General features: G+C 47.6%; 2 protein-coding genes across 5 annotated transcripts; one reads left to right on the top strand and one right to left on the bottom strand.

Annotated features, from left to right (window-relative positions):
- The first annotated feature begins 509 nt into the window (after window positions 1-509).
- Window positions 510-18,740, top strand: EIF4E2 (eukaryotic translation initiation factor 4E family member 2). Of its 3 annotated transcripts, none has more exons than XM_010716809.4 (8): window positions 510-667; window positions 1,213-1,327; window positions 2,541-2,675; window positions 4,399-4,503; window positions 7,317-7,469; window positions 7,562-7,698; window positions 15,685-15,762; window positions 18,255-18,740. In XM_010716809.4, the coding sequence occupies exons 1-7, from the start codon at window positions 648-650 to the stop codon at window positions 15,728-15,730; spliced, it is 711 nt and encodes a 236-aa protein (XP_010715111.1). In that variant the 5' UTR covers window positions 510-647; the 3' UTR covers window positions 15,731-15,762; window positions 18,255-18,740. The 3 variants fall into 3 exon arrangements, with proteins under 3 accessions (XP_010715111.1, XP_031410913.1, XP_031410914.1); XM_031555053.2 differs by lacking the exon at window positions 510-667 and adding an exon at window positions 747-931; XM_031555054.2 differs by lacking the exons at window positions 510-667; window positions 15,685-15,762 and adding an exon at window positions 748-931.
- Window positions 18,741-22,062: 3,322 nt separating this feature from the next.
- CHRNG (cholinergic receptor nicotinic gamma subunit) lies at window positions 22,063-26,423 on the bottom strand. Of its 2 annotated transcripts, XM_003209155.5 has the most exons (12): window positions 26,267-26,423; window positions 25,835-25,974; window positions 25,677-25,721; window positions 25,418-25,527; window positions 25,176-25,331; window positions 24,767-24,864; window positions 23,867-24,070; window positions 23,474-23,588; window positions 23,073-23,187; window positions 22,636-22,840; window positions 22,432-22,565; window positions 22,063-22,353 (listed from the first exon to the last, which is right to left on the bottom strand). In XM_003209155.5, exons 1-12 carry the CDS (start codon window positions 26,316-26,318, stop codon window positions 22,186-22,188), a joined length of 1,542 nt encoding a protein of 513 aa, XP_003209203.1. In that variant the 5' UTR covers window positions 26,319-26,423; the 3' UTR covers window positions 22,063-22,185. The 2 variants fall into 2 exon arrangements, with proteins under 2 accessions (XP_003209203.1, XP_085089111.1); XM_085232985.1 differs by lacking the exon at window positions 25,176-25,331.
- Window positions 26,424-26,543: the final 120 nt, after the last annotated feature.

The following is a 26,543-nucleotide window of genomic DNA, read 5'->3' as shown; positions in this document are numbered from 1 at the left end:
TGGATTTGCACATATGGATAAATCTCACTTGCTGGAAATCTGTTACAGTATTAAAAGATTCATAAAGCTCATCAGCTCTCATATCTGCAGGCAAAGGATGACCCACAATCTGTATTCAAACACCAACATGTTCCAAGTGACCACAGATTCCTTCATAACCGGCTCAGATGCCACAACTAGCGCTTTATGATGGCCTCTCCTCCACATGATGGTGTATCTGGAAGTATAGAGTGAGAAATGCACCCATCTACACATGTACGTGTCAATGTCCTTGCTCGTAGCACTGTAATAGGCAAAATGTAGTTGACTCAGCTGCCCCCGTCCTGCAATGCAAGCCGTCTTGGGCACTGTGAGTTCCTAATTGAAAGTCTACGTAATCTGCCTTCTTAAGTACTCATTTCTGTGCTGCAGAACGGGTCCAAGAAGAGCTGCGAGACGTCACCAGCCCAACCCACGCAACCGAATCAAGGGATCAAGATGGCGACCGGAAGTGTCCTTCTTTCACTTCCGCCGCGCTCCGCCCCCACGATACCGGGGCGGGGAGCATGGCGTCGCTGTCGTCGCAGGAAGTGGCGGAAGACTTTGGAGAGCGGACTCGGCGAAGCGGAAGTCGCTGAGGTGGACGGGGGTGGCGGCAGCGAGCGACGATGAACAACAAATTCGACGCGTGAGTCGGCGGCGTGGCTCAGGCCCTGCCCGCAGCTTCCATCCGCGATGAGTCACGGGGCCGAGCACAGCCCCTTTCCCCATTCCCGGCTCGGCCCCGCGCCCTGGCGGGAGGCATCGCCGTGGGACGGGCCGGCCTTCTGGCCACGGTTCTCGCTCGGCTTTTCCTGCCCTCGGCAGGGAGTGGGGCAGGCCGGGAGCCCTGAGGCGTGCAGGGGGTGATGGCTGCCGCGCCTGGCCCGGGCTGTGGAGAGCCAGGGAAAGGGTCAGAAAGCTGCGGTGGGGTCTGTGTGGCCGCTGACTGCAGATTTGGGGGTCCACGCGGTGGGGTTTTTTTGCAATGGGTCTGTGGTCCGGTACAGAGTGTTTGAATTCATTTTTTTGCACGTGCCTGAGGAGTCTGTGTGTGCTGTCAAGTGTAGATTTCTAACCACCAGTGGCACTGCTAGCGGGAGTAGTGCATAAATAGAGGCTGCTGCTGCTTGGTTTGAAACTAATCAGCTCCAAGAAATAATGCTCACTGCCAGTGTTCTTTTTCATTACCAGATTGAAAGATGATGATAGTGGAGACCATGACCAGAACGAGGAGAATAACACACAGAAAGACAGTGAGAAGGAAAAGAATGATCGAGAGAAACCACAGAGTACCACCAAGAGGAAGGTAAGGTGCCGGTGGCTGCTTTCCCTCACCAGGGCATGAGGTGAGAGTGCTAGAGCCCTCAGTTTAAGTATAAGGAAAATGTCTTGGAGGACTGTCATCACGTTATGTTTTGTTACTGTGGTGATGATGACAGAAGAACTGTGTTACTCTGTTTTTGAAGTTTCAATTTGGAATGAAGATGCATAATCTGGGCGGTGAATGCTTCCTTCACAATTGCATCTAAGTGCAGCCAGGCTTTTGCTTAGATTAGAAAAAATGAAGCTTTCTTTTCCTGACCCCTGAAAACACAATTTGGAAAAGGATGTGGGGAAAGGAGTGATTGACAGAAGAGTGGTGGCTTTCAGCTGGCTTACAAGCTGTGTTTGTCCCGTTATTGGCATTACTCTTAAGATGAGATCTCAGTGAGTGCAGTGTTCCTGTGTTGAGAAGATGGATATGATTCTATGCTTATTTGTTTGGTGTTTTTTTTTTTTTAAATCTTGTGCTTATACTACTGTGTCTGAAGTAATACAATCATTGTAAATTTACCATAGACAAGAATAGAATAGAGATTTAAGCTCTCTTTACTCCTGCAGCAATACCAAGTGGAAAAAAGCTCCAAAGCCCTCATCTTGTGTCATGTCAGTTTTGACTCCTGGATAATAAGTTCTTGTTAACCTCTTTTCACACTCATTAGAAGACAGAATAATCCTCCCAGAGTGCTGGGGGTGTCAGTTGCTTAAGAGAGCTGCAGTCATCAATGAGTTGTAATTGCTTTTGAATCATGGTTTAGTATAAATGAGTTTTATTCTTCATAGGGAAGAATGACTTTTTTTCTTCATTTGGAAAAGATATTGCCATTTTTAGTTTGTCATTTTCTTTTAAGACAGTCACAGTACGGAATTAAAAGGTAAACTTAATAATGCTGTTTTTGATTGTTGTGAGGCTTGTTCTTGTGTGACACTTCTTAGAGCTTAAGTTATTATTTCCTTAACCATCCCCACACAGAAAATATCTAATACTCTTTGAAATGACCAGCTGCTGTTAGCCTTATGGTCCATGCCAGACTGCCTAACTGCAGTAGTAGCAATGGCATTTTTCAGTGAAAATTAGGGTTTGTTGTTTGTTTTACACTCTGTTAGGATGGGAACATGTGGATTTCTGTGAATATATTTTTTTCCATTCTTGTTGTAGAAGAGCATATTAGAGATAAGAATTGTTTTTTGTTCTGCAGGCAGTTGTCCCGGGACCAGCTGAGCATCCCTTGCAGTATAATTACACTTTCTGGTACTCCAGACGAACACCTGGGAGGCCTACCAGCTCACAGAGTTATGAACAGAACATCAAACAAATTGGCACCTTTGCCTCAGTAAGTATATCCTTGTTGTGCTTGTATCATTTGGGCATGATGTAGTAATTGTGGCTGACTTACTTTTCTGTGCATTGAGTGTATGCACGTGCATGCTGTGCTTCTGCTGTTGAGAGCGGAGGACTTACAGGTGAGTTCTTGAACTACCTACAGCAGATGGCATGTCCCAAGCAGTTCTTTTCTGCCCTGTGCTAGGCAGCTTGAATAATAATAGAAGAATGGTGAGAACTCTTATAACTGTAACCTGCTAGGTGCAATGTAACTTGACAGATGAGCAAGAGAAGAAAGGAAGAGCTGTGAAGGAATGATTGTACAGCTGTTTCCCCCTACCCCCCAGTATTTCCACCACAAAGAGTGTTTCAGGAACATTTATCTGGTATGCTTGGTGTGTGAGCAGCTGTTGGCCTGGTGTCTACTGTTGCTGTGGAAGTGATAACTGAGGTGCAGTTGGTTGTTGCAGTGAAGTTGGTTGGAAGGCAAACTGAAAAATTGGTTGATATTGTAGGCTGAAAATGTTAGAATTCAGGTAGGATGGAAGGAAGTTGGTCAGAAGGTTTGGTTCCAAATTCTGTTAAAGAAGGAGGGAGAATAAGCTCTAGGAAGGACTGTCTGATCTGAAGCCTGGGTTCACATTTGTCCTTTGCTTTTCAATAGAATGCTCTAACTCAAAGCTTTTAAATGCTAACCACTAGAGGGCAGGTGCACTCATTGTGAGAACTTGCATCCAAATGCAGTATAGAAATTATCTTGCAGAAATAGATTGTTTCTGACCCCATCTCAGCCTTGATTCATAATTATATTGGCTATAAAAGCAAATTCCCTTTTGGATGGCAGTGATCAGAGTTTGAAGCAGAATTCCAAGTTCTGACCAAGTCATCGAGGTCTCTGATAAGTACTTGGGATGGTGTCTAACCCCTCCAGCTTCACTGCTGATCTGATTAATAGCTGTGGTCTTACTGATTAGAGTCCTCTTAAAATGTGAAAATTAGTATAATCAATTCCAGTGCCTTCTTTCAAAGATCCAGCCTCTCTAAAGTCCTTTTTCATTCAGAGAATCTAAAAGAATAGATGTTTTATTTTTAAGAATTAAAAGTTCTGGCCAGGCTATCTGAAGTAGACACAGGGGGTGGCATGATGGAAAATGGTATTTTTCTAGTGGCCAGAATGTCATAGCAGGCTGTAAAGGGAAATAAGAGGGATTTAAAGAAAAGCTCTGAGTGGTGCCTAAAGATTTTAAAACAGCACCAGAATGTTTCTGGTGTCTTACAATCTGGATACAGTAAAAATCAATCCAAAATATGTCAGATTTGGAGGCTTCTGCAGTCTCCATTAGCACTGAGAACAGTGATTGGTGCAGGAATGAGTTCTCTTGTAGCGCAGGGACGCTTGACTGCGGCTGTTGCACTTGATAGATGTCCACTAATTTAAAGTTTGAGCATTAGAATCTGGCAACTGTTCTCTAGAGCAGAAGCTGTCTTAGCACAGACTGCTTTGGACAAACACCAAGTAATTTTTGCAGGCACTTGTTGAATATTTCAGGTGGTCACTTGCTGATAGAGCCAATGAGAAGTAGGCACCAATTTCTGATCCTGTTGCTATCCTAATAAACACCCTTGTGACAAGAAATAAAAAAGAGAAGAGGGGAAGGTGTGTCTGGTGAGCTGTTGTAGAAAGGGCTCTGAACAGTTTGAGCAGCCTCTCTGTGTGGTTCGTGTCATTGCAGGTGGAGCAGTTCTGGCGGTTTTACAGTCACATGGTACGTCCTGGGGACCTGACAGGCCATAGTGACTTCCATCTTTTCAAAGAGGGCATCAAACCCATGTGGGAGGTGAGTTGGAACTCTCATGTCTGCCTTGTTACTTCCCCAGAGAATGATGGATGAAACCTTCTGCAGTGAAGAGATTCTTGTTGCTTAATGGCACTCTTGGATTCAGCCTTCTGAATTTGCTGTAAACTTGTTCTCAAAACTCTGTTTTGTGTAACCTGGTGGCTCTGTGATCTTCTGGCAGGGGAGAGGGCAGATGAAGGGAGTTACTAGCTGTGCTTTCTGTGGGTCCAGAAGATACCTCTGGGCAGTGTTGCCTGCAGCTCAGTAAAAAGGGTAGCCCAGATAAGCTCTGTGCTCACTACATACTAACTTTTACCCCTTATTATTGCTTTGTCCTATGGCAGCAGCGTGGAGCTTTCCTCTAAAAGGGACTGAACCTCTCAATAAGGGAAGAAGAAAGAAAATAAGAAGCAAGGAGATGCACATGCTTAAAAGCTTACAGCTGTACACAGAACAGGAAATGGAAAGAATACTTAGCCCTTTGTTCACTTTTTTGCCTTACGAGGCACTTGGTTTGCATATGTTCATTTCTGTCCAAATCTGTATAAAGAAGGGGAAAAAAAAAAAATCCTTGCCCAACAAATCATTCTTCCAGTTCCTGGCTGGCTTCCAGCAATGACCAATACCATTTGCAATATGAGAATTTTATGTGTTGTTCTGCAGTACCTAATTATGCTGCTTGGTCCTGAGAAATTTATATGTGACCCTGGTTGGCAATTATCTTAAGCAAGGTGTTTTATAGCCAGTTACTGCAAATACAATTTATATAAAACGCTTACCCCTCTTTGGACTTCTAGTCAGCTCTCTATCAGCTGCTCTGATAATGTGTCCACCAGAGAGTCCACAAGTTAATGATAGCAGAATTTCTGTAGAGAATTTCCCCGTAGCCATTTCAAGAGGAGGATGGAGAGGCTGTTTTTCTTTGATTTCTGGTCACGTTGCCTTCTTGTACTTGTGGAAGAAGACCCTTGTTGCTTCCCTTCTCTTTGCTACTCTTTTTAGGGCTTTATGTTCCTTCCAAAGTAAGCTTAATTACTGTAATTTTTGTGAGCATGTATACATATATGTAGTATCCATCTGTGCCTTTTCTGGGTAAAGTCATAGCAGAAGCATAATGTTCCCATGTGATTTTTCTGGGCCGCAGATCATTATTATTCTGGTAAAGGGAAATGAAATGCTTGACTGAACCAAAGCTTGTTTAACCTGAAAGAAAACTAACAATAACCGTAAAACACACAATACAGCATCTGCTTCCCAATGACCATTCTCTTTCCAGCCTTGAACCTTCCTAAACAATGTTTAAGGTGTTTTGAGCTATACCAATTTGTTTTCTTACTGCTGTAAGTCAGTGTGGAATGTTTGAGGAGTTCATCCAACATCCAAAGGCTGAAGTCTGGGCAACTTAATTCTCAGAGTGGGGTGTCCACAACTTGGAAAACAAGGATGCTTAATCAGAAAGCACTTTGCATTTCTAGGAATATACCACATTCCTAGAACTATTGCTGATTGGATTCTTCATCTTGCACATGGCTGCTTTCATGCTTTGAGGTTTTCCATGGCTCACACCTTCCCCTTACAGTATGGGTTCTAACACTCACATGAAGACTGGGGGTCTGGTGAATGCTGCTCTTGTGCTGACATTTTCCCATTTGCTCAGGATTGCTTCACTGGCATTTGCTTTCTCTGAGAGTACACAAATGCTTAGTTTTTCTAAGTTCTAAGGAAGCTTTATAGCTTCCTTTAGCTTTATAGCTAAAATAAAGTTAATTTTGTTCCATTAAGATGGATTGGGCTGTCTTGCCTGGCATCTTTGAAGTGTAACTTAGGTTGTCAAAGGGGATTGCTAATTATTTGGCCAGGGATGTTCTGTGTAATACACTTCTCTATGAGCTCTCTTTTCTTCTCTGTTTCTGTCCTCGACCTCTGTTCATTCTCTTCCTAAGTGCCACCTCCTCTTAGACTTATTCCTACTTCTCAGTTGTGGGCTTTGGATGGAGTTTGTTCCCCTTTAAGAGTTTCCAGCTACAAGGGAATGCCACAGTGAGAATTCTGCACAAAGGAAGATCTGCTGTTTGATTTGGTGGTGTGTTCTGTGAAGCAGGGCAGCCTGTAGCAGTTTTCAGTTCAACATACAGAATTGCAATTTTGAGGTGATGGGTTAGGCACTTAGCATAAATTTTTCCTTTCATTTCTCCTGATTTTTGTGTATTTCCTTGGCTCAGCACAGCTCATCTATATCTGTGATAATGACAGTGGTTTTCAGAGAACAGGCATTCTGTGTTAACTTGCTATGTGAGCTCATTCCTGGAAATGCTGAAGGAAAGTGTTCCAACTTTCCCCTTACTTTTAAACGTGATTTTTTTCAAACTGTTTCCCTGCCTTCCATGTTCTGTGATAAGGGATTTTTCTTCTTCTAACAAGGAAAGCTACGTATACGAGGGATTAAACAAAGGTGGAATTAGGCTAGAGTTTGGAATAATTTTAAGGTTCTTCCCCCTGATTCTGTGTGCAGATGGATAGGCTGTTGCAGTCTTTATTAGCGGAATCAAAATAATAGAGCTCAAGCCTTAAGTGTATAGTGTCAGCTGGAATGTCGAGAGTCCTTGTTTCAGTTACTTTGTATTCGAAGTAAGTGGCATTCCTCTTTCTCTGCTTGTATGGGGGAGCAGAGAAATGCTTTTGCTTTGAAATGCCTCCAAATATCCTGGTGCTCCACCCAATCAATATCTGCTACCATCTATGGCTTTGCTGTCTTGTGGGAAGCAGAAAAATTACTAGAAGAAAACAAATTGATTTCTTGCACATCTTCCTAGGATGATGCCAACAAAAATGGTGGTAAATGGATTATCCGTCTGCGGAAGGGCTTAGCGTCACGATGTTGGGAGAATCTCATTCTGGCCATGCTTGGAGAACAGTTTATGGTGGGCGAAGAAATCTGTGGGGCAGTCGTCTCTGTCCGATTCCAGGTAAGCCGTTCCGAGAGCAGGCATATGCTTCCATTTGGCAGGGCTACAGAAAATGCCATCTGCTTACCCCTTCCTTACGTGCTATTCTGTAGGAGGACATTATCTCGATATGGAACAAGACAGCCAGCGACCAGGCCACGACAGCCCGGATACGCGACACGTTACGAAGAGTGCTCAACCTACCTCCCAACACCATCATGGAATATAAAACACACACCGACAGCATCAAGTACGTATGGTGGCAGGGGGAGGGCCTGCTGCAGGTTGCATGCGTGCTCGAGCAATTTAATGCAGCTCACAAGAACGGGGAGAGCTGCTGGTGTGCGTCGGGGCTGTGCGGTGCGAACAGTGAGACAAACAGCAGCGGCTGTTGCCAGTGTGCTTTGAAAGCTAAACGTCTGTGTCGTTATTGTGCTGTTATTAGGTTCGTTCTGTTCTAATAGTATTCTTTTTTGAGTGTATAGTCCTGGGCTTTGTTAGCAATCCACCCAGCCTGTCACTTGGGAGATGGCTGCCCAGTGTGGGACTGTGGCTTCGTATATTCAGAGACAAGATTGCAGTGGGGGGGTGTGGGGGGGGTGAGATCATTTGAATAAATAGAGATTCAGGGGAATAAAGTGCGGAAGCTAACAGGGATTTATAGTGCCATTAGACTTATAAATGTTCTTGGGAAAGAGCTGTGTGAATTTACAGTGCTGTACAAATGATTTCTAATCATAATAAACGTCATATATTAAGTCTTCCAGGCCCTGGTGACAGGGGCTCTTTAACGAGACTAGAAGATCGTGGTACACAGAGAGGACAACTGTATTTTTAAATAAACCTATTATAGCTTACCATACCAGGCCATTCAGGGTGACTTTTATTTCCCACAATGTGACAGAGAATTGCATGTGCAAGTATTGGTTATAGTGGATCACTTAACTTTTTTTTTTCCTGACATATATTATGAACCAATACACCAATTAGGTCATATTGATTAAATTAACACTTGGAAGAAGTGAAACAAATTAATAAGATAGTGAGCTTTTTTCTAATCCAAACCTTAATCAGGGTCCAAGTACCTTTCATGACTTATTTTCATTGTGCTGGCTTGTCCTTTCTGCATAAACACCATCTCTTTGGTGTGCTGGCAGAGGGTTCGGTGAGCTCAGTCCTGCTTTTAGCAGAAATGTAGCTACTAGTAGCAGCTGATTTGGGGTGTGAGTCACTAGCAATAATACATGAGTCTGTTTAAACTGCCTTTAGGCATCTAGTGCTCCACATGGCTCTCCTGCCTGTGTGTGTGGGAAGGAGAAGGAAAAGGGAAATTATTGTTCTTAAACCCTATCTTTTTCCAGTAAGCTTTGGTGTTTCTGAAAGTTCCTACTTATGTTGAAATCTTGTGATTTTTGCCAGTAACATTTCTCATGTGCTTATTGCCAGGAGAGGGCACTATCAACTCTCTACCTGTGTTATGAGGTAGCAAAGTGCTCATGTGGACATTTTCCAGTATATTTTGCTTCTGCAGTGGAAGACTGCAAGCTGGTATTGCGGCTTTCTGATGTGAAGAAGGAGGTTGTTCTGTTCTCCCAGACTCTTTAAGGAAAGCTGTATCCCAGGCCTGTGCTGGAGCTGTGATATTTGTTTGTGTAGCAAGTTTAGACAGGAAGTGATGTGGCCTTTCCTTTATAAGCTATCCCCGTCAGCACTTTCTAGATCACAGTGCTGCTGTTGTAATGTTTGTGTCTGGTTTTGCTCAGGCAGGTATCAGTGATGGTGCATCCGGTGTCGTGGTCTTATTTCCCTACAGTAGTCTGTCCTCTCTTTCCGTGTAGCATAGGTTTCATTTTATTCTTCTGATGTATGGTGCAAGAGGAGCTTGTCCAAGAATAACAGGTGTTTGAGGAATCAGATTTAGTGGTTCAGATTACAGTTGGGAGCAGTTGTTAAATAGGACCAGGCTAGCTCGTCTCCCACGTACCCTTCTGTGGGAAGGAGTGGTTGTCAGAAGTTGGTTTGGTGTCCTAGTGGAGTAGGTCTGAGCAATTAACCTTCCATCATGTAGGGTGTCATGAGACTTTTTTCCATTGCTTCGCTTGAGCTGCAGCACTCTGCTTTTAGTGCAGTCCAACATTTCCTTCTAATGGTGCTGGTGTAAATTCAGAGCAGAGCTGCTTGTCACTGGAGTTTCTGTGTAGTGGTGCGTGGACTGACTTATTGTGCTTTTCTTGCTCAGTATCAGTGCTAGCACGGAGGAGTTGCAGGCAGCAAGCTGCAGGGAGGTGTTGGTGCCTGCTTTGTTGACAGAGAAGAGCAGGACAGCCCCAGCTTTCAGGCTGACTCCGCTTGGCTAAGCTTCGTGTCATTAAGGATTTCTCACTAATGAAGAATCTCTTGTGTAACTAGTTCTATCCTCCATAAAGTCTGGCTCCTTTTCCTCGGCCATCTATCAAGCCCTGTTGAAATACTGTCCGTCATGAATAAACTCCACTTATGCTGTGCATGTACCATGTGATTTATGGCTCGAGAGGGCTTTCTAGCCAGCGCTCAGTATTCACACTCTGGCTGTGTTTTATGAAAGGCTCTAATGGAAGAGCCATGCTGTAGGCTTTGTCAGGACTGCCTTTCTAGGGGAGCTTGTGGCATTTTTCATTTGTATGGGCTGCATCTCTCCACTAGAGCTCTGCTCGTGTGCAGGGTTTGATTGGCATTGATTGTGCTTTGGGAAAGGGAGCATGCTTAGCAAGAAAAGAACAGGCGTTTCTCAAAACCTTGACTTTTAGGTAGTGAATTGACCTGGATTAGCTTTTGACACACTGTAAATGAACACTTCGGTAGAAATTGGTAGCGTGCCCCTCACTGTGGAAGCTGAGCACTGTGTTTCAGGTTTTATATATTCCTTTTGTGATATTGCACTTCATATTAACTTGTTTTTAGACACCATTTTTCATGAGTTGTCAGTGAGGCTGCAGCCTCCTTTGTTTCAGAAGGTGGTGGTACTGCCAGGCTGCTTTTGAAAAGTATCTGTTGCTACACAGTTATTCCAAAGAGCTCTTCTGCATTCTGTCCCTTCTGCTCACAGTGGTGGGGCTTGTGCATTTAGCTAGATAAGCAGATCTTTCATTGCAGTATTCACATGTTCGTCCTTTCTCTTGCTTGCTATATTGACAAGCTGCCTAAATCCCTGCAAGTGGAAGGGTCAGCCTAGTCTGTATTAATTACCAATCTTACTGGAAGAGCTAGAGCATTCTCTTGGACTCTTCTTAATTCCAGAGGATTTATAGTACCTTAGACATTACAGTGCTCACTCAGTACCTGAGAACACCACATTTTGTGGGCTGCCTTCTTTCAGTAGCTGGAGAGAGATTGCTTCTCTTTGTTCCTTCCCAGAGGTGCACTCTCCTGAAGCAGACAGTGTAAAAGGTTCTGTCATCAGTGTTTTTAACCTTGGAAGTGACATGGTTCAGCACTGACATTGGGTTATGGGCAGCAGCACTCTCTGTGATTTGGAATAAAGAAAAAACAAATCTTTTTTGCTGTTTTAGAATGTACACTCTGTGGTTTATAGTGTTTTCTTGTGCATTGTTTTTTGTTTTGTTTTTGAAAAGCATATCTGCTTGCCCTGTCTGGGGTTTTCAACCTTACCTTTTCTTTGCTGGTACCTGTGTGGTCAATGACCGTTTCCTGTGCTGAGAGCTCCCACCTGCAGCACCATCCAGGATGCCCACAAGAGTTGAACAGCATTGCTTCATGTGACAGGAGAGACCAGGCATTCACTGTGCAGCCGTGCTGCGAGCTTCCACTGAGCTGAGTGGTCTGGAAATATTTTGGTTTCTGTGTGACTTTATGGATTGTCCTGTCAGCTCAAAAGCAAGGCTACTTTTTTTTTTTTTTTCTGAAAACAAAGCTTCAGTTATTTGTAAGTGCCTGCTGCAGTGAGAGCTGAGCAGGGTATAAAACTCTCTGTTCCTTTCAAAGTCACTACTGATAACTAATGGGATGGCTCAAGTAAATGAGAAGAATAGGTGATCTTAATAGGGCTGGCACTGGGTTCATTTCACTGCAGGCGGTTGGAGGAAATGGCCTTGGACAATATTTTAGTTAGGAAGCAAACAGATAATCCTAGGGAGGGAATAAGGGTATGCACTGTAAGAAGAATGTGGGAACAAGGTTATTGTGTTTTAAAGATTAAAAAAAAAAAAAAAAAGGAAAGAAAGTGGGGGTGGAGTGGGCAGTGCAGTCTTGAATTCAAGGGAAGTGTGGCAGAAGAAATCCTTAGGGAAGTGGTAAATGTGTGGCCAGATGAGTGTTTCTGAAGCAGGAAGATGGTGATGGTGTGCTGGTGAGAAGTCTCCTTATTATGTAAACTTTACGTTTTTGTAGCACTAGTTTCCATTTGCTTGCTAATTTCCAGGAACATTGGGAATTGATATTCTTTAGTGGTGCTGTCCTATTTGTGTCATCTTTGTCTTCAGCTGTACCTTGTCTGAAGTTGCTCAGTTTGCAGACGGGCCCCTTGCACACTGATGCCTGTCAATGGAGTAATGGGTTGTCTTGGATCTCACCAGCTCTAGAGGGCTGTGTTGCTTCACTCTCATTCCATCAAGTCAAAGAACAGGAATAAAAGACAGAAAAGAGCGGTGAGGTTCCAGATCTGATAGTTGTCCTCTTCTCCTGAGGCTCTGCAGTGCTGGCTTAATCCATTTATCACTCCATTCTCCAATTCCAGTAACTTTTCTTGGTGCTGCAAGTTAAGAGCACTTCCGTAGACTCAGGCTTTGAAGTGATGGATTCACTGCCTTGTTCTTTGTCAGTTCTTCAGAAGTGTCTGTGACTTTGTAAAAGGCTCCCATATCTTGGTGGCCTGTCTTTTAGCAAAGAAGCTGCTATAATCCACTTCATGTTTCTTTTCAAGGAGGTCAGTTCAGATATGTTGATTTCAAAGTTGTGATGGCTTCCCCGCTGGCCTTAGCTGCGGATACTGCCTGTTAAATGAAAGGATTATTTCAAGCTACAAGAATATCCTAGATATTTATTTTTTTTTAAAGCTGTTGGCCTGTGAGCTTATCACAGAGTTCCTGGTTGGCTTTGGACAAATCCTTTAAGCACTTTGCTGGATTGTGGGCAGCATCAGGAAGGGTCGGTGCTGCTCTGGGCACCATGTATGCAGTGTGCAGTGAGTGGTGGATGTGCTGGCAGATTGCATGCAGGCTGGTGGAAGGGACAGACCTTGGTGAGTGCTGTGAGAGCAGCATGTACTGTGAGCTCTCTATCTCCTTTTTTTTTTTTCTTTTTTTTTTTTTTTATCTGGGGAAGGAGATGGTAGGAAAGCAGAGCTATGTAGAAAAATACCGAAGGGGAACTGCTGGGATTTTGAGAAAACAGCTAGTGCTGCTTTCACAATTTAGATTTGGAAACTCCCTTGAAGCAGCTGTGGCTGTTCTTCCTGTTTTTGTTGAAGTCTGTGATGGTGGCTCCTTTGTGCATTTATTTTTTTTTCCTTCAACTTGAAAGGGAGCTCTGCTTGCATCCTGACCCTGGGAGTGAGGGAGAGAGTGGGAAACTTCAACAGTTGTGGGTCAGGAATGAGTGTGGAGGAGCAGCTCTGGCTGGCTTTATTTAGCCTGCTAATGTTTCCATTTCCCATCTGTTCAGTGGGAATAACCTAAGTGTTGGGGATCAATTCACTGAGTATCTGATCGTCACACAGACAGTATAACACTAAGGTACTAAAAATGTCTATACATAAAAATAACCTCTTAGACTCTCTGGCACTGTGCCCTTGGCACATCACAGGTCATAAAGATTCTGCCAGACAAAATTAACTGGCAGCCTCGTTCAGTACAAAATGGAGAGCAGTTTGCTCCGCTAGCACAGTTTAGGTACATTAGAGCAGACACATCTTGGTGGATTTTTTTCAGTCAAGTCAGCAGATAGTTGGATTAATTAGCAGTATAATATGTATGAGGGTCTTCGCTTAAAAATTCTTGGCTGGAAGATCCTTTTCTCTGTGTGTGAGATGGGCTTGGCAGCTGAAGGACTATGTGCATGATGTTATGAGATGTTGGAACAGAGAACCCCTTGGTTTGAAAGGGTAGTACATTATTGATTATGTAGACAGATAATTTGCCCTCGTGTCCCTTCTGCGGAGAGGACAGAAGTTGTGGGTTTGAGGGGGACTGCAGGAGAGGAAAGAGATGTAATTACTGGTTGTAGAAATGTGGTAGGGATAGAAGGAATGGGAGATTGAAGGGAGAATATGAAGGTAGAGACTGGAATGAGGCTAGAGATGTGCGTAGCTTTCCAACTTGTATTCAGTAGTTGGGAGAGATTGTGGCTGCAAGTTTGTCTTCCCCCAGCTTTCTTCTGGAGAGTACCTGCAGCATCTGGTGCTGTGCACTGGCTGGGTAACCAGGCAATTTTCTGTGGCCTTTCAGGGGAGACTTGGGGGAAATGCACCCATTTAGGGGTCTGTGCTGGTGCCTTGTTTAGAATGAGCCACCTGGGCTTTGTCTCTGACAAAGCTGTGTGTCAAGCTGGATTGCAGATCTGACCTCAGCGATCATCTGTGAGATGCCTTAGGAAGACCTTGTGCTAACTTACCCTTTATTCTGCCTTGCACTTTCCAACTGAGTGCTGAGGGAAGACTGACGTGCTAGTGAACCCCAGCTGTCTGGAAAGCTGTTCTTGCAGCATTTACAGCACCTTTGCTATTTGCTTTTTCTCTTCATGTTTTCTTTGCTTTAAAGTGTCTGAGTGTCAGCTCAGAGATCAGATGTAGCTCTGGGACTCCTGTAGATGACTGTTACTTGTCCATCCTAGTCATGATCAGGAAGATTTTTGTGCTCCTGGGGATGCTCAAAAGGTGAATTCTGATCCCTTCCAAAGAGGGATTTGCCATCCTGCTTTACAGGAAAGTAGTGTCACAAATTCCAAGGTAGACATTGTGGTAACAAGCTTCTTGCTCGTGCCCTGTTTGCTGTGTTCCCAGCAAGCCTGCCTGCTCGTGATGTAGTCTTTGACAGTACCCATGACATACACTCTGGTATATTCTCTGTTTATTTGGGCCTTTGCTGGGAAAGAGCATGTGACAGCTGAGCTGCTTTTGCAAATGCTAATGAGGAGCTTGACTGTGAGGCACAGGTAGGAGCCAGGCTGAGGGTCCATTTTAGGCACAGATGCTAACTGCTGTGGAATTTCCATCTCTGTACTCTCCTGTCATGTTGCTGTGGCCTGATGAGGCAGTGCAGGAAACAAGATGTGAGGTGTGGCTGGCACTTAGCAGATAAACTCAGGTGGTCTTGCTGAGTTTATGGCTGACCTGGGTTCTCTTTAGGGTCCCTCTGGCTCTGTGGAACTTTGGGTTGGTGAATGGCTTGGCATGTGTTGTAGCCTCCAGCACTGTTTAGCTGCGTATGAAAAACGATGAGGTCCTTTGATGTCTCTGATCCTGGAAGATAGTAGTCATGCTCACATTAACCTCAGCATCGTTTCTTTATTTCCCTGAGAGGGGCTTTCAGAATGGTGCCTTTGTAAAACAGACAGCAATTTTTCAGTCTGCTAACTTTGTACGTCAGTAACATTCTCCACCAGGGAATGCAGCGTTAGGCCTGTCCCTCCAACTTGTTTGGAAACGTTTTCATTTCAGATAGCTCTGGTGTTTTTACTGGGCTGTTATTAACAGTGCAGGTTTACAATAGGAAGAGAGATTTTCTATAAACAATCGGATTCTGCTGCCTGATTGAGGGCTGGCCTATTAACTGAGCCATACGGCATTAGAAGAAGACCCTATTGTAGGGATTACTGCAGATATGTGGTGAAGCACGAGGCCAGTAGCTGGCTGAGTTTAACCTGCCAAGGAATGTGATAATCCTCTAGAAATACAAAACACTGGCTATTTTATTAGCGATAGGAAATGGATATTCCATTTGTGACTGGGAAGGTCATACCTGTCTCTGGGTATTAATGTGGCTATATTGCCAGCAGCCAGTGGGAACGCTTCATGTCTGTGCAGAACGTAAAAGCTGCCTTGCGCTGTCAGATGTTTGGCTGGGTTTTAAGGATGCTTCTATCCACTAGGGCTATCAGAGAATATTGCCTTGCTCTCTGAAGACGAGTGCCTTTCAAACGCCATTGAATGTTTCTGCTCTTGTTAAAAGTTAAGAAGCCTTTGATCTGAAGTGCTGTTTTTTTGTTTTTTGTTTCATTTTTTTTTTTCCCTCTGGCTTGCCAGGGCCTGGGAGGAGTTTCATGGCCTGGTGAACAGCAGTGGCCGCTGATCGAACGCTCCCCCCCCTCTGTCACACCCAGGGTAGGGCCTCATCTTTCTTCCTATGTGACTTCATGGCATACCTCTCAGCTTCCAGCCCTCTTCCCAAGGTCTGGCGTGTTTTCCTCTTGCCTCGTAGGCCTGGTTGTGGGCTGGTTCCACTGCTGGCTTTTTCCCAAAGGTCAAAAAGGTGTGGTTGGTTGTTGTTGTGGTGCATTTTTTGTGACCAAAGACACCAGTATTCACAGTGGTCTGCATTCACTCAGCACTTTGTTGCAGTGCTGTGTGCTGTTTTGTTAATGTGTCCTTCCACTGTGCATGCCAGTTGTATCCCAGACCTGGTCCTAGGAGGCTGAGAGGTACGTCTTCAGCTTGGGTCTGCTGCCTAGGGTTGTCTGTTAGCAGCTATGAAGTGGTAAATGAGTGCTGAGCACATCCATGCAATGGATGCTGAGAGAGGTGCCTGGAGCTTGGTGTACGTGCCTTTGCTCTTGTCAGTGGGCTGGGGCAGAATAAAATATCTGTCAATAAAAACTTGTTCAGGAAGGACACAGTAGCTACTGTATTTAGAAATAAGAATAATGCTGTGGCCCAAGGGATGAAACCACCTGCTACTTCTGGTAATGGCAACCAGCCATGTGCAGAGAAAATAGGCAAGGTGAGCTCAGTGCTGTTGTGATTGTTTTTTCCCCCCTAGGGCCAAGTTTCCTGACAGCAGGCACTTTCTCTAAAAAGGGCTTGCATGAGGCCTTGTGATGAGGGCTGGGTTTGTTGTAGCCAAGTGGGGTTGCTGTGTTGCTAAGTGCCAGGGCAGAGGAACCCACTCAGAGAAGCAGATCTATTGTCTGAATCCCACCTTGTGATGGGATATAGCTGCTCCAACACAGCTGAGCTCTGGAGAGCTGCTGGGAGTCCCACTGCTCCCAAACCACCTTCCACAGCTTTCGACAAGCAGTGCTTTCATAGTTTGCTCTGAAGTCTTTCCTTCCTCACGGATCTGGGCTTTTGTGAGGAACAATGTTTACAAAATATTTCACAAGCACTTAGCAATATTTTTATTTTTAGAGGACATTCAGGTGACCTTCCAGAAGAGAAAACCAGCTCACTTCATTAAATACCAGTCTCAGAAGGCAGTACGTGTGCCAAGTGGATAGGAAGACAGTGACAGATTTGATTTAGCTCTCCACTATATTGAGTTACCTATGCTAACCAAGGAGAACAGTGGTGAGCAGAGGGATGGGGACATTGTGATAATGATGAGAAAACAAAAGATGGAAAAACTGTTCAAGAGCTAACCAGAGTGTGCCATCTTCCTGGGGTAGATGGCACAGGTGAAAGTACACTGTGGGACAAAAAGTCATACTGCTCTTGCAAATTAACTGGAATCCAGTTAATGAATTCTGAATCATGTTCCCAGATGGCAGCACAACCTGCTTTGTTTGCAGGTACAAAGGTGAATCCCCGTCTTCTACAGATAGCCTCCAGCATGGTTTTTGCTGTCAAGTAAAAGCAGAATAACTTGGTTAACTCCCCTGAAGAGTATTTTTGACTTCGTTCTGCTCCTCCAGCTTGCCTCCTGGAGCTGTTCCAGCATGCACTGTGATGTTACAGCTGCCACGTGGCTCTTAGCAGTGCACAAACCTAGCTCAAGGCAGAGTTTTACAGTCCTGCAAAGCACCTTGCTTCTGAAGCTATGAGCTGCCTTCACTCTTCAACAAGGCTGTCCCAGTTTGGTGCAATCTGTGCTCAGGCATCCTTGGGTGTTCAGTTTGGGCAACTTACTGTCCTGCCCTGGTTAGGGGAAGGCACCAAACCCATCCTCCCAAAATAATCATCATCTCCTTTAATTCCATTTGAATAAGAAAGGAAACAAACTAAAACAAACCAATACCTTTCAAATATGCTTTGCCTATTGCTGCTACTCACAGGGTAGCAGTAAGCAGTAACAGGTTTCTGTAATCTGCCCCATTTTCAATCACTGCTGCGTCCTGCAAGGCTACACAAATGAAGGTGGTGGACCAGCACTCCTTTGTTGGTAGCCCCATGGCTGTACTCATGTGAGTAAAAGCTGCTGAGGAAACTCTCTTATTTAAATTTAGGGGAACTTAATTTTCGGATTAAATAGTCCTCCTGCCTTAAAAGAGTGAACTTATTGATAATGAGACAAAATATACTGGACCTGGAGACATGTCCATGAGGATAAATATTTGAGAAGGAAGAGATCTTGCAATTTAAATCCCAGAATCTGTCAGGGAGGTTTGCAGTGCCTGTTGTGTGCTTTGACCACAAGAGGTAATACCTTTTTCTTCCCAATGAGTCATGATGAAGCAAGATCTCCTTGCTTTCTGGAGCAGCAGGTTGGCTCAAGTGGAAAGTCTCTAGTTAGGAAGCAGATCTGCTAAGGAGATTTAACAAGCGTTGATTTGGCTGACGGGCTGGGTTGGCAACACTGATAGCCATGGTGGGTGGAATCATGGGGTGCTGGGATCTGAGCAATGCACATATTTAACCTCTTTTTTTCCTCTGTTTTCCAGGGATAATTCAAGCTTTCGAAACACAAAAATCACATTGTGAGAACAAGAGTTGGCACTAAGCTCCTCTCTCCGTGTTGACAGCACTGAGAGGTCTCCACCAGTGCCCTCTGACCTCTGAAGGGACTCATGGGCCACTCTCGCACTCCTTCTTGGAGAAAGGATCCATCTGAAGCCCTCCAGCAGTGATGATGATAGAGGCTGATTTTGTCATACACAAACTTTTTTAGCAACGGGGCGGGAGGCCAACCTTTCGATTAGCAGTGTGCCCTCGGGGCCGCATCTTGCAGCACTTTCCTCTCTTTCTGTACATGGCATGCAGGATCTGTGGGATTCTGCCTTGATGTCAGAGCCTTTCGCTGAGGGATACCAGTATTATAAATCTCTCTGCAGCTGGGAGGAGCTTCCCAGTTGAGAGTCAGCCCCATGGTTTTCAAATGCCCACTTTCAGCTCTGCCAATAAATTATTGGGTCTCTTTGTTTCTTTCAGTCTTTTTTCTTCTGCTTTGTCTAAAATAGTGACGTGGTACTTCTCTAGTCTGTGGTGAAGCCCTAGGGCTGTTTCTGGTAGCTTCATCTTTCCCTGAGCTACCCACCTCCATGACCCTTAGCCCTGCAGCAGCAAAGCACTCCAAGTGCCAGTGGTGGTCAAACTTCATTGTACTGGGGGTGTTACGTGGACACACAGTAGTGCAATAGTTCATTTGAAGAATTAGATGATTACTTTGTCTTTGCTGCTTCTTCATATTCCCTGGTTAGCAGTGCCTTGCACCCAGCCTTCCGTGTTTGGGAGAGGGCTGCAAGCTGCCTATAAACTAGGACAAAGAGGTATTTGGTGTCACTTAATTGCTGTACTCCAGCCATCTCACTGGAGAACCGTCAGGAGAGGACGAATGTGGGGCTGTGCATGCTTCTGTAGGCAGCTGAGCTGGGGTATGCTGTTGTTTGTGAGTCTCCAGCCATCTGCGAAATGGACTCCAGTGGCTGTAGTGAAAGAGGGTGATGGCCTGGACTGCTGCTTGGAGCTGCATGGAAGCTGTGACCCCCTGTCTCCTGTGCTCTGGGTAAGGCTGGACTGATGTGTTGCTGCTTGGAAAGCCAGCATGGCTGCAATTCAGATGCCACGGAAACAATAGGAGCTAATTATTTCCTCTGATTCTGCTTGACTACAACACTAATTGTACTCATTAACAGCTTTAGCCTTTCCCCTCTTCCTTAGGGAATTGCACAGTTGCCTTTCATTTTTAATAGAGCCTTTGCACGGACCTGAGGGGGAGGCTGCGGCCAGAGCTGGGGCACACCTGCCCTATGCTCTCTGTACAATCCCCCAGGAGAAGAGCCTGCTGGGACCTATTCGGTAGTGACTGCAGAACCAGCAACCTGTGTCTGGGACAAATTCTGGCCTTGGGGCCCGGGAGACCTTCAGCCTCGTGTCTCCAAATTGCAAATTCCATGTTATTATTGAAGTCTAGACTGAAAGCAGCCAGGACCAGCAGAGAAGACAGCCTGAAATAATTCAATCTTCTGAAGGGCTTGTTTTCCGTATTGAGGGTTTCAGTCCCAGGCGGTCTCTGGAAGCATTCAAGGCAGTGACAGCAATGACTAACTGCCCCCTGCGGCCACCTCCCCACGGCCGTGCAGCTTGTACCTCCTGGCATCTGGCTGGGCAGGGGGGAGAGGCCATTTCCCTGACTGTGGCATTGCTCTTCATGTTTCTTAAGACCCCACAGCCCTATTTCTGTTCTTGCCACTCGTCTTCCACCAGCTTTCAACCAAATCATCTTTCCCAGGCGCAGTTTGTTTTCCCCACTGTGATCAGGTACTACTACAGCTGCTACTTAAAATTCCTTTTAAATACAGCTCTCCCCTGCTGCTCTCTGGTATTTGTTAGGGGGATTTAGTTGTAATTACATTTTAGCAATCTAAGCAAAAATAGCCTTGCAAGGCAAGGCTGAAATACTAGCTGCAGGCTCCTTTCATCCACAGTGCATTTAGCTCCTTGCAGATGACATCACTTACGGCTTTAGTCCTGTTGTTTTGCCCAGCTGTGCGTCGTGTCCACCTCTGCTATTTCATGTACTCGCCCACTTCTTGCCTCTGATACTCTGTGTCTGAGCTGGTGCTGATGAGTGCAGGCTTGCTATTAAATCTGAAAACGCTGCAGTCCTGCTGTGCTCGCCCTTAAATAATCATTGCAAGGGAAATGCGGAAGAGCCCTTCCCTGGGGCTGTTCTTTCCTTCCTGCTGTCACTGTGGTGGAGGTTTGGAGGAACCTAGCACTGGTTCGTGTTAGTTGAGGAGTGAGCTGAGTCCTGCTAGTATGAGTGGTGAAAAGATGGTCATAATTTGTTTGGGAGGCGAAGGGACCTGTCGTGCTCAAGCAAAGGTTTCACATCTTCATTCAGGAAGCAAACCTGTGTAAGAGCCACAGATCTGTACTGAGTCATTACTTTCCCTGCTCTCATCCTCAAGGCTTTGTCCACCCTTAAGCTTGCCCAGATCTCTGTGTAGCAGCCTTTGAGTTCCAGTGCCTGGAACTCCTTCAAGCTGTGGAGTCATTGCCAGGTCTTTGCTTTCTCTGGGCAGGGGATGCTGGGCTGTGCCAGGCTGAGAACTGTGGCTGTCTGGGTACAGCTAGTCGCATGGGGGCTGATGGCTGGGTTGGGGGTTCAGAGAATGATGGTGGGAGCTTATGGGGTGTTTCCAATCTGGAACCAAGGAGGAAAACTGCTTCCTGACTCAGAGGTGAAAGGAGTCCCCAATTTTGGAAGTGGAGCAGGTGAGTATTGATAGGCAGGGGGAGATGTTGCCCTTATTAGTGCTTCTTGGTGGGGGACGTGCACCTGGGGTTGGTGCGGGGCTGAAGGAGATTTTCCCCTTTTACAGCACATGCTCTGCAAACTCTGAGCAGGGTAACCTGCAAAGTGTCCCCACACGAGAGCTCAACAATGCTGCACCTCCTTAGGGAGAGAAAGCCCAGGGGCTGGGGATGTGCTTAGTGCTACCACTTAGGCAGCTCAGCTCCTGTCCCTCATAGGGCTGGGGGCATTTGGCCAGGGCACGCCCATCCTTCCAGCCACCCTGGGCCTGGTGATAGGACATCAATGTGCATGGCTATGGGGGCATAGGGGCAAAATGAGGCTATATTGCTGTGCCTCTCTGCTGGCGACACGTACTGCTTGCCAGCGTTCCCAAGCTGGCTCCCGCACCCCCCTGCCAGCAGGGACAAAGCTGCAGGTCCCAGGGGTCAGGGAGGAGCAGGGGGAGGACGTGATATTGTGGGGGCATGGGGAAAGAGCTGGTCTCAGTACATGAGATGAGGCACCGAGGTGCTGCTTGTAATATGGTGGATGCCAAGTAGCACCATCCCCAAAGGATATTTGGGTGCTCTGTTCTTTTCACTCAAAGCCACTTGCTGGAGCTTGCCAGGGAGCAGGGGCAGCTGAATTGCTGTGGCTGGGATAGAAGTGGTAGAAAAATTGCCTGTCCTCGGCTGCGGCCCCATTGCTGCCCCACTGCCACCATGACTGTGGGGATACCAGGGTCTGCATTTGCCCCAGTGTTGAGGCTGTGAATTTGCAGGGGGCAGCGTGAATCTCACTGCTAGCGGACCTTGCAGTGCACAGCCCATCAGATGCCCAACTCTGCTCTGGTTCCCCCTTGTCCCACCCCTCAGTGCCTCCATGGGATGCTGTGTGCCTTGAAGGTCTGTAACACCATCCCTGTCCCCAGCTAGGTGCAACCCTCAGGGTCATGCCAGGACTGTCCAATGAGAGTAACCCCTCCAGTGGGTACAAAGATATTCAGGAGCTCATGAGACCACCACGGGCTTTACTTCTGCTTTCAGCACAACCACAGCCACCCGTGCTCCTGTCACCACTCTTGGTGCTGGGAGCCAGGTCTGGGGACCTCCAGACCCTGCCATTTGGACCTGTCATGGGGGCAGGTACGTCTTGGGGTCCCCAGGGAAGGGCAGGGCAGGCGCCTGATTGAAGTGAGCCATGAGGAAGATGCCAATGGTGCCGCACACAAAGAGCGAGGCCATGATGAAGAAGCAGACGCGGTCAATCACTCTCCCCACCAGGATCCACTCTTCGTTCTCCTGTTGGCTCATACCAAGGTGATGATGAGGGCCCATCCCACCGCCCCCAGCCCCTCTGTGCCATGTGTCCCAACTCACGCTGCTGAAGTCATTCTGCTCTCGCGTGGCGTTGGCAATGTGGTTGCAGGCCTCAACGCACGCCCGGATCTCGGGGCTCGCCTCCTCCAGGCTCTGGCAGAAGTCCTGTGCACAGTTGTTGTCCAGGCCACGTCCTGCATGAGCCAGCATCACTCAGTGCATTGGTGAGTGCCTCACATCCCTGCCCAGGTGATACTCTCTCACCAATCTTCTCCAGCACGGTTTTCATCAGTCCATCTCTCTCCTTCTGCTTCTCAAAGAGAAGCTCAGTCCGGGCTTTCCATAGCATGTACTCATCGGCTTTCACCATCAGCCCCAGGGAACTGCGTCGCCGGGTGGCTGGCGGCGGCCCCGGGGCCTCTTCTGGCATGTGCATGCCCAGGTAGCGGGGCAGGAGGTGCAGCCACACCTGGGAACATGGACATGACCCACCCAAATTGCCCAGGTGTGATTATGTTCCCCCTGCTGGGGAGCATCCCATTAGGGAACGCTTGTGCCTATGGGCAACTTCTGCTCCCCGGTGTTCAGTAGCTTGGTCGTTCTGTGTGGTCCCCTGGGGACATCTAGGGGTCCCCAGTCTGGGGGTGGGACCAGAGATACTGACCCCATTTACCATGGGGCAGGAGAATGGAGACAGTTACCTGGCGCACCCTCTGAGACATGGAGTGAGTGTTGGGTGTTCTCAGTGAGACGTTGAGGACGATGACAGCATTCACCACGATCACCACTGTCACCACCATGAGGAAGGTCAGGTACCTGGGGAGGGAACATGGGGCCTCAGCAGGCAGTGCAACCACTGGGTTACAAGCTGTGATAAGTCCATTTTGATACCAAAAGAAACTGGAGATCAGCAGTGGGACATGGGCATGTGACAGCCCTATGCCAGCCCTGCACACGGAGGGATGGGATGTGGTTGTCTGTGAGCCCTGGTTCCCTGTCCCCTGTCTGCCTAGAGTATGGGCAGACTGGAGGTGGTTTCCACCTGCCCGTGGCACCTGGAGACCTGCTGACATGGTGCTCCCCATCCCCTTGCCTTACTTACTTCCCGATGAGTGGCACTGCCTGGGAGGTCTCGGGCACCTTCTGGGCAATGAGGAAGAGAAAGACAGTCTGGGCCAGAAGGACGTTGATGGAGACGGTGCACTTCTGCCCCCCCGCTGACAAAGCAAAGGGTAAGGTTGGCGAGGCGCAATGGTGTGGGCATGACACTGCTTTGCCAAAGAGGCTGCCATGCCCCAGCATTGACCCAACTAAGTTCTACAAGAGAGCTTAACTCTAAGATGCTCAGAAATCCACCTCAGATCCCAAATACAATAGAATCATTAAGGCTGAAAAAGACCACAAAGACCATTGAATTCAGCTGTTGACCCATCACCACCATGCCCACTAACCCACGCTCCTATTACTGCACCTCTGTGCCCACCAGCTAGAGTACCTTTGGCAGGCAGAAAGTAGACCAGCACAGCCATGGAAGAGATGAGGACGCAGGGCACGATGATGTTGATGATGTAGAAGAGCGGCTTGCGTTGGATGATGAGGTAAAAGACCACCTGCTGGTACTGGATGTCATCTGGGGTGAAGCGCCCCGAGTTGATGATCTTCCGTGCAGGGCGGTGCTTGATGGCCCATTCTCCATTCTCTGCCATGCGGCAATGCCACCATTTAAGTCTCCACGTCAAAGTGGCACCAGGTGGGAGGAAAGGGCCATGGCCACCACAGAGAGCTGAGCACGGAAGGGTGCTCCAAAATTCCCCTGGAAGCTATAGGAGGGGATGCCTGCAACCCTTTGGGGATGAGTTATGTGCGGGGCTGGGAGTCCCCCATCTCCCTGCCACCAGGCAGCCGTGGGGAAGCCGAGCGTGACGCTTTATTAAGGCACGTTGTTTTCCCCCGCTGTCTGCAGGAGCGATAGATTTTTCCCAATCAAGATCGCAGCTTGGGCCGGTAATGAAAAAATAAATCTCGCTGCCCGAAAAGCATTTTGTTCCTTCAATATGCAATTAAAATGTGATGGAAAACGTCATCGTTTGGCCGTGACAGATACGTTCCCAGCATCAATCAAGCTGCCAGGAGCAGCTCTCCGGGAGGGACTGCCAAGTAGTGAGTGCTGCAAGCCGGGGGGGCTGGTAAAACAAATCTCTCCCCCCTGCTCCCTCTTCCACTAATAACTTAAGTGCCCGTGTAATGGCAAGGGCTGCTAACAGCCCCCATCCCCTGACACTGCCTGATTTCAGCAGCCACCACCGTTGCTGCAGGCTGTGGGGCATCATGGAGTGGGATGCTTGTCCTTGGAATGTTTGTCCTTGGGATGCCATGGGGGAGGTCATGGGGTTACCTGTGAAGGCTTCAGGGTCAATGAAGATCCACTCTATTGTCTGGCCTTCCTCCACTGTCAGCAGCAGGTTGATTTCGTTCGCACTGTAGGTCTGGGACCTGGGGAGGGGCAGGAGAGGTTGGCAACCCCGCCCATGGTAGAGGTGTTAGAATTCAACAGTCTTTGAGATCCATTCCCTTCTAAGCTGTTCTATGAAAGTGACACTGTGTCGTGCCAGTTCACCCTTCTCTCTCTTGTATGGGAGTTTAACTGGGCAAACGTGTCTCTTATCACCCACAGTTAACCAGGTGCCAGGTCAATGGCACTCAGCCATTCTGGGACTCATTGAAAGATGCCCACTCTGGAGCAAATTGGGACATCTCACATCTGTCCCTATGGGGCCACCCCCAACACCACAAGCTGTGCTCACTGGAAGACCATGGTGCAGTTCTGCCAGTCAAAGGGGAAGTAGGTGACGTGGATGGAGCAGGAGCTGCGGTAGATGGCAGGGGGCAGCCAGTAGATACTGCCATCAGGGTACACCAGCACGTTGGTGTACAGCGTGATCTCGAATGTCCCATCAATGCTGGGGGGAAAAGAGCAGGTTCAGCCCCAAAGTGAGGCCAACCACATGCGGGAAAGTGTCCCTGCTGTACCCTAGCATGGCCTCACTTGTTCTCCAAGACAATGTCGGGCAGCCAAACCATGGTGGAGGGCACCCGCAGCTGCTGGATGTCATCGTATTTATCAGGGTCCCACCGCAGGCGATAGTCGGACCATTGCTGGAGAAGGGGAGCAAAGTGTAGGAGTCATGGTGCTCCCTGGGGCTGCCCCAAAAGGAACATCCACAACAAGGACTGTAGGTTATGGTGCCAGCCCACTACAAATTGCCATCAGGGGTGATCAGGGAGTGTCCTGCCTGAGGTCTCACCATCTCGATCCAAACATTGGTGGTGAGGGTCTCCTCCCGCTCATTCTGACAGGGAAGGAAGGGGAAAGGCACCTTTAGCTCCAGCATTCCACTGGGGTCACCCAGCTCCAGCAGCATCACCCCAGCACCCCAAATCCATAGTGCTGAGGGAGTCTCACCAGGGAGATGAGGTTGGTGAGGGTGAGTTTGAGGGTGACGTCAATGACCTGGTCTCCACGCAGCGCTGGGCGCAGGTGGCGATTATAGTTGGTCATCAGGTCCTGGAGCAGCTTCTCCTCCTGATTCCTGCAGCTTATACCTTGGGGTGGGGGGCAATCCGGGAGGGGATGGGAAGCTTAGTGCTGCCCTTGGGGCAATACTGATATGGCTGGGGGGTGTGCGTGGGGAGGGGGTACACGTAAAGCCTTGGTGGTGTGCAAGCAGGGCATGGGGACAGCACACATGGGGACACCCCATGGGGACGGCGCACAATGCTGTGCACCCACGAGTGACAAAACCCCAGGGAAAAGGTGGTGGAAGGGGACACCAGGGACACTTTAGCCTCCCCTCTCCCCGGAGCTGCCCCTCTCCCTGGGGTGGGCACACCTTACCTGGCAGGGCACAGAGGGCGAGGAGGAGGAGGAGGAGATCGGAGCAGCGCATGTTGGAGCTGCAGGCGCAGGGCTGGGGCTCTGCTCAGTCGCCTGCGCTCCAGCGTTCTGGGCCTGGCGCCCGCTGGGATGGGACAGCTGTCCCTGACCCCATCAGCTGTTCTCAGCAGCAATGAGGGATAAGGGAGGGGTGAGTGACAACCCACGTCTCCCCTTCTGTGCTGGTGGGGTGATGGCAGCGTGCTGGGAAGAAGAGCCGGATTTGGGGATGGGAACC

The sequence above is a fragment of the Meleagris gallopavo genome, chromosome 11 (assembly GCF_905368555.1).
Source record: "Meleagris gallopavo chromosome 11, MGAL_WU_HG_1.1, whole genome shotgun sequence".
Classification (NCBI taxonomy): domain Eukaryota; kingdom Metazoa; phylum Chordata; class Aves; order Galliformes; family Phasianidae; genus Meleagris; species Meleagris gallopavo.
The sequence above is the reverse complement of the archived record's forward strand: the minus strand, read 5'-3'. Positions and strand labels throughout refer to the sequence as shown.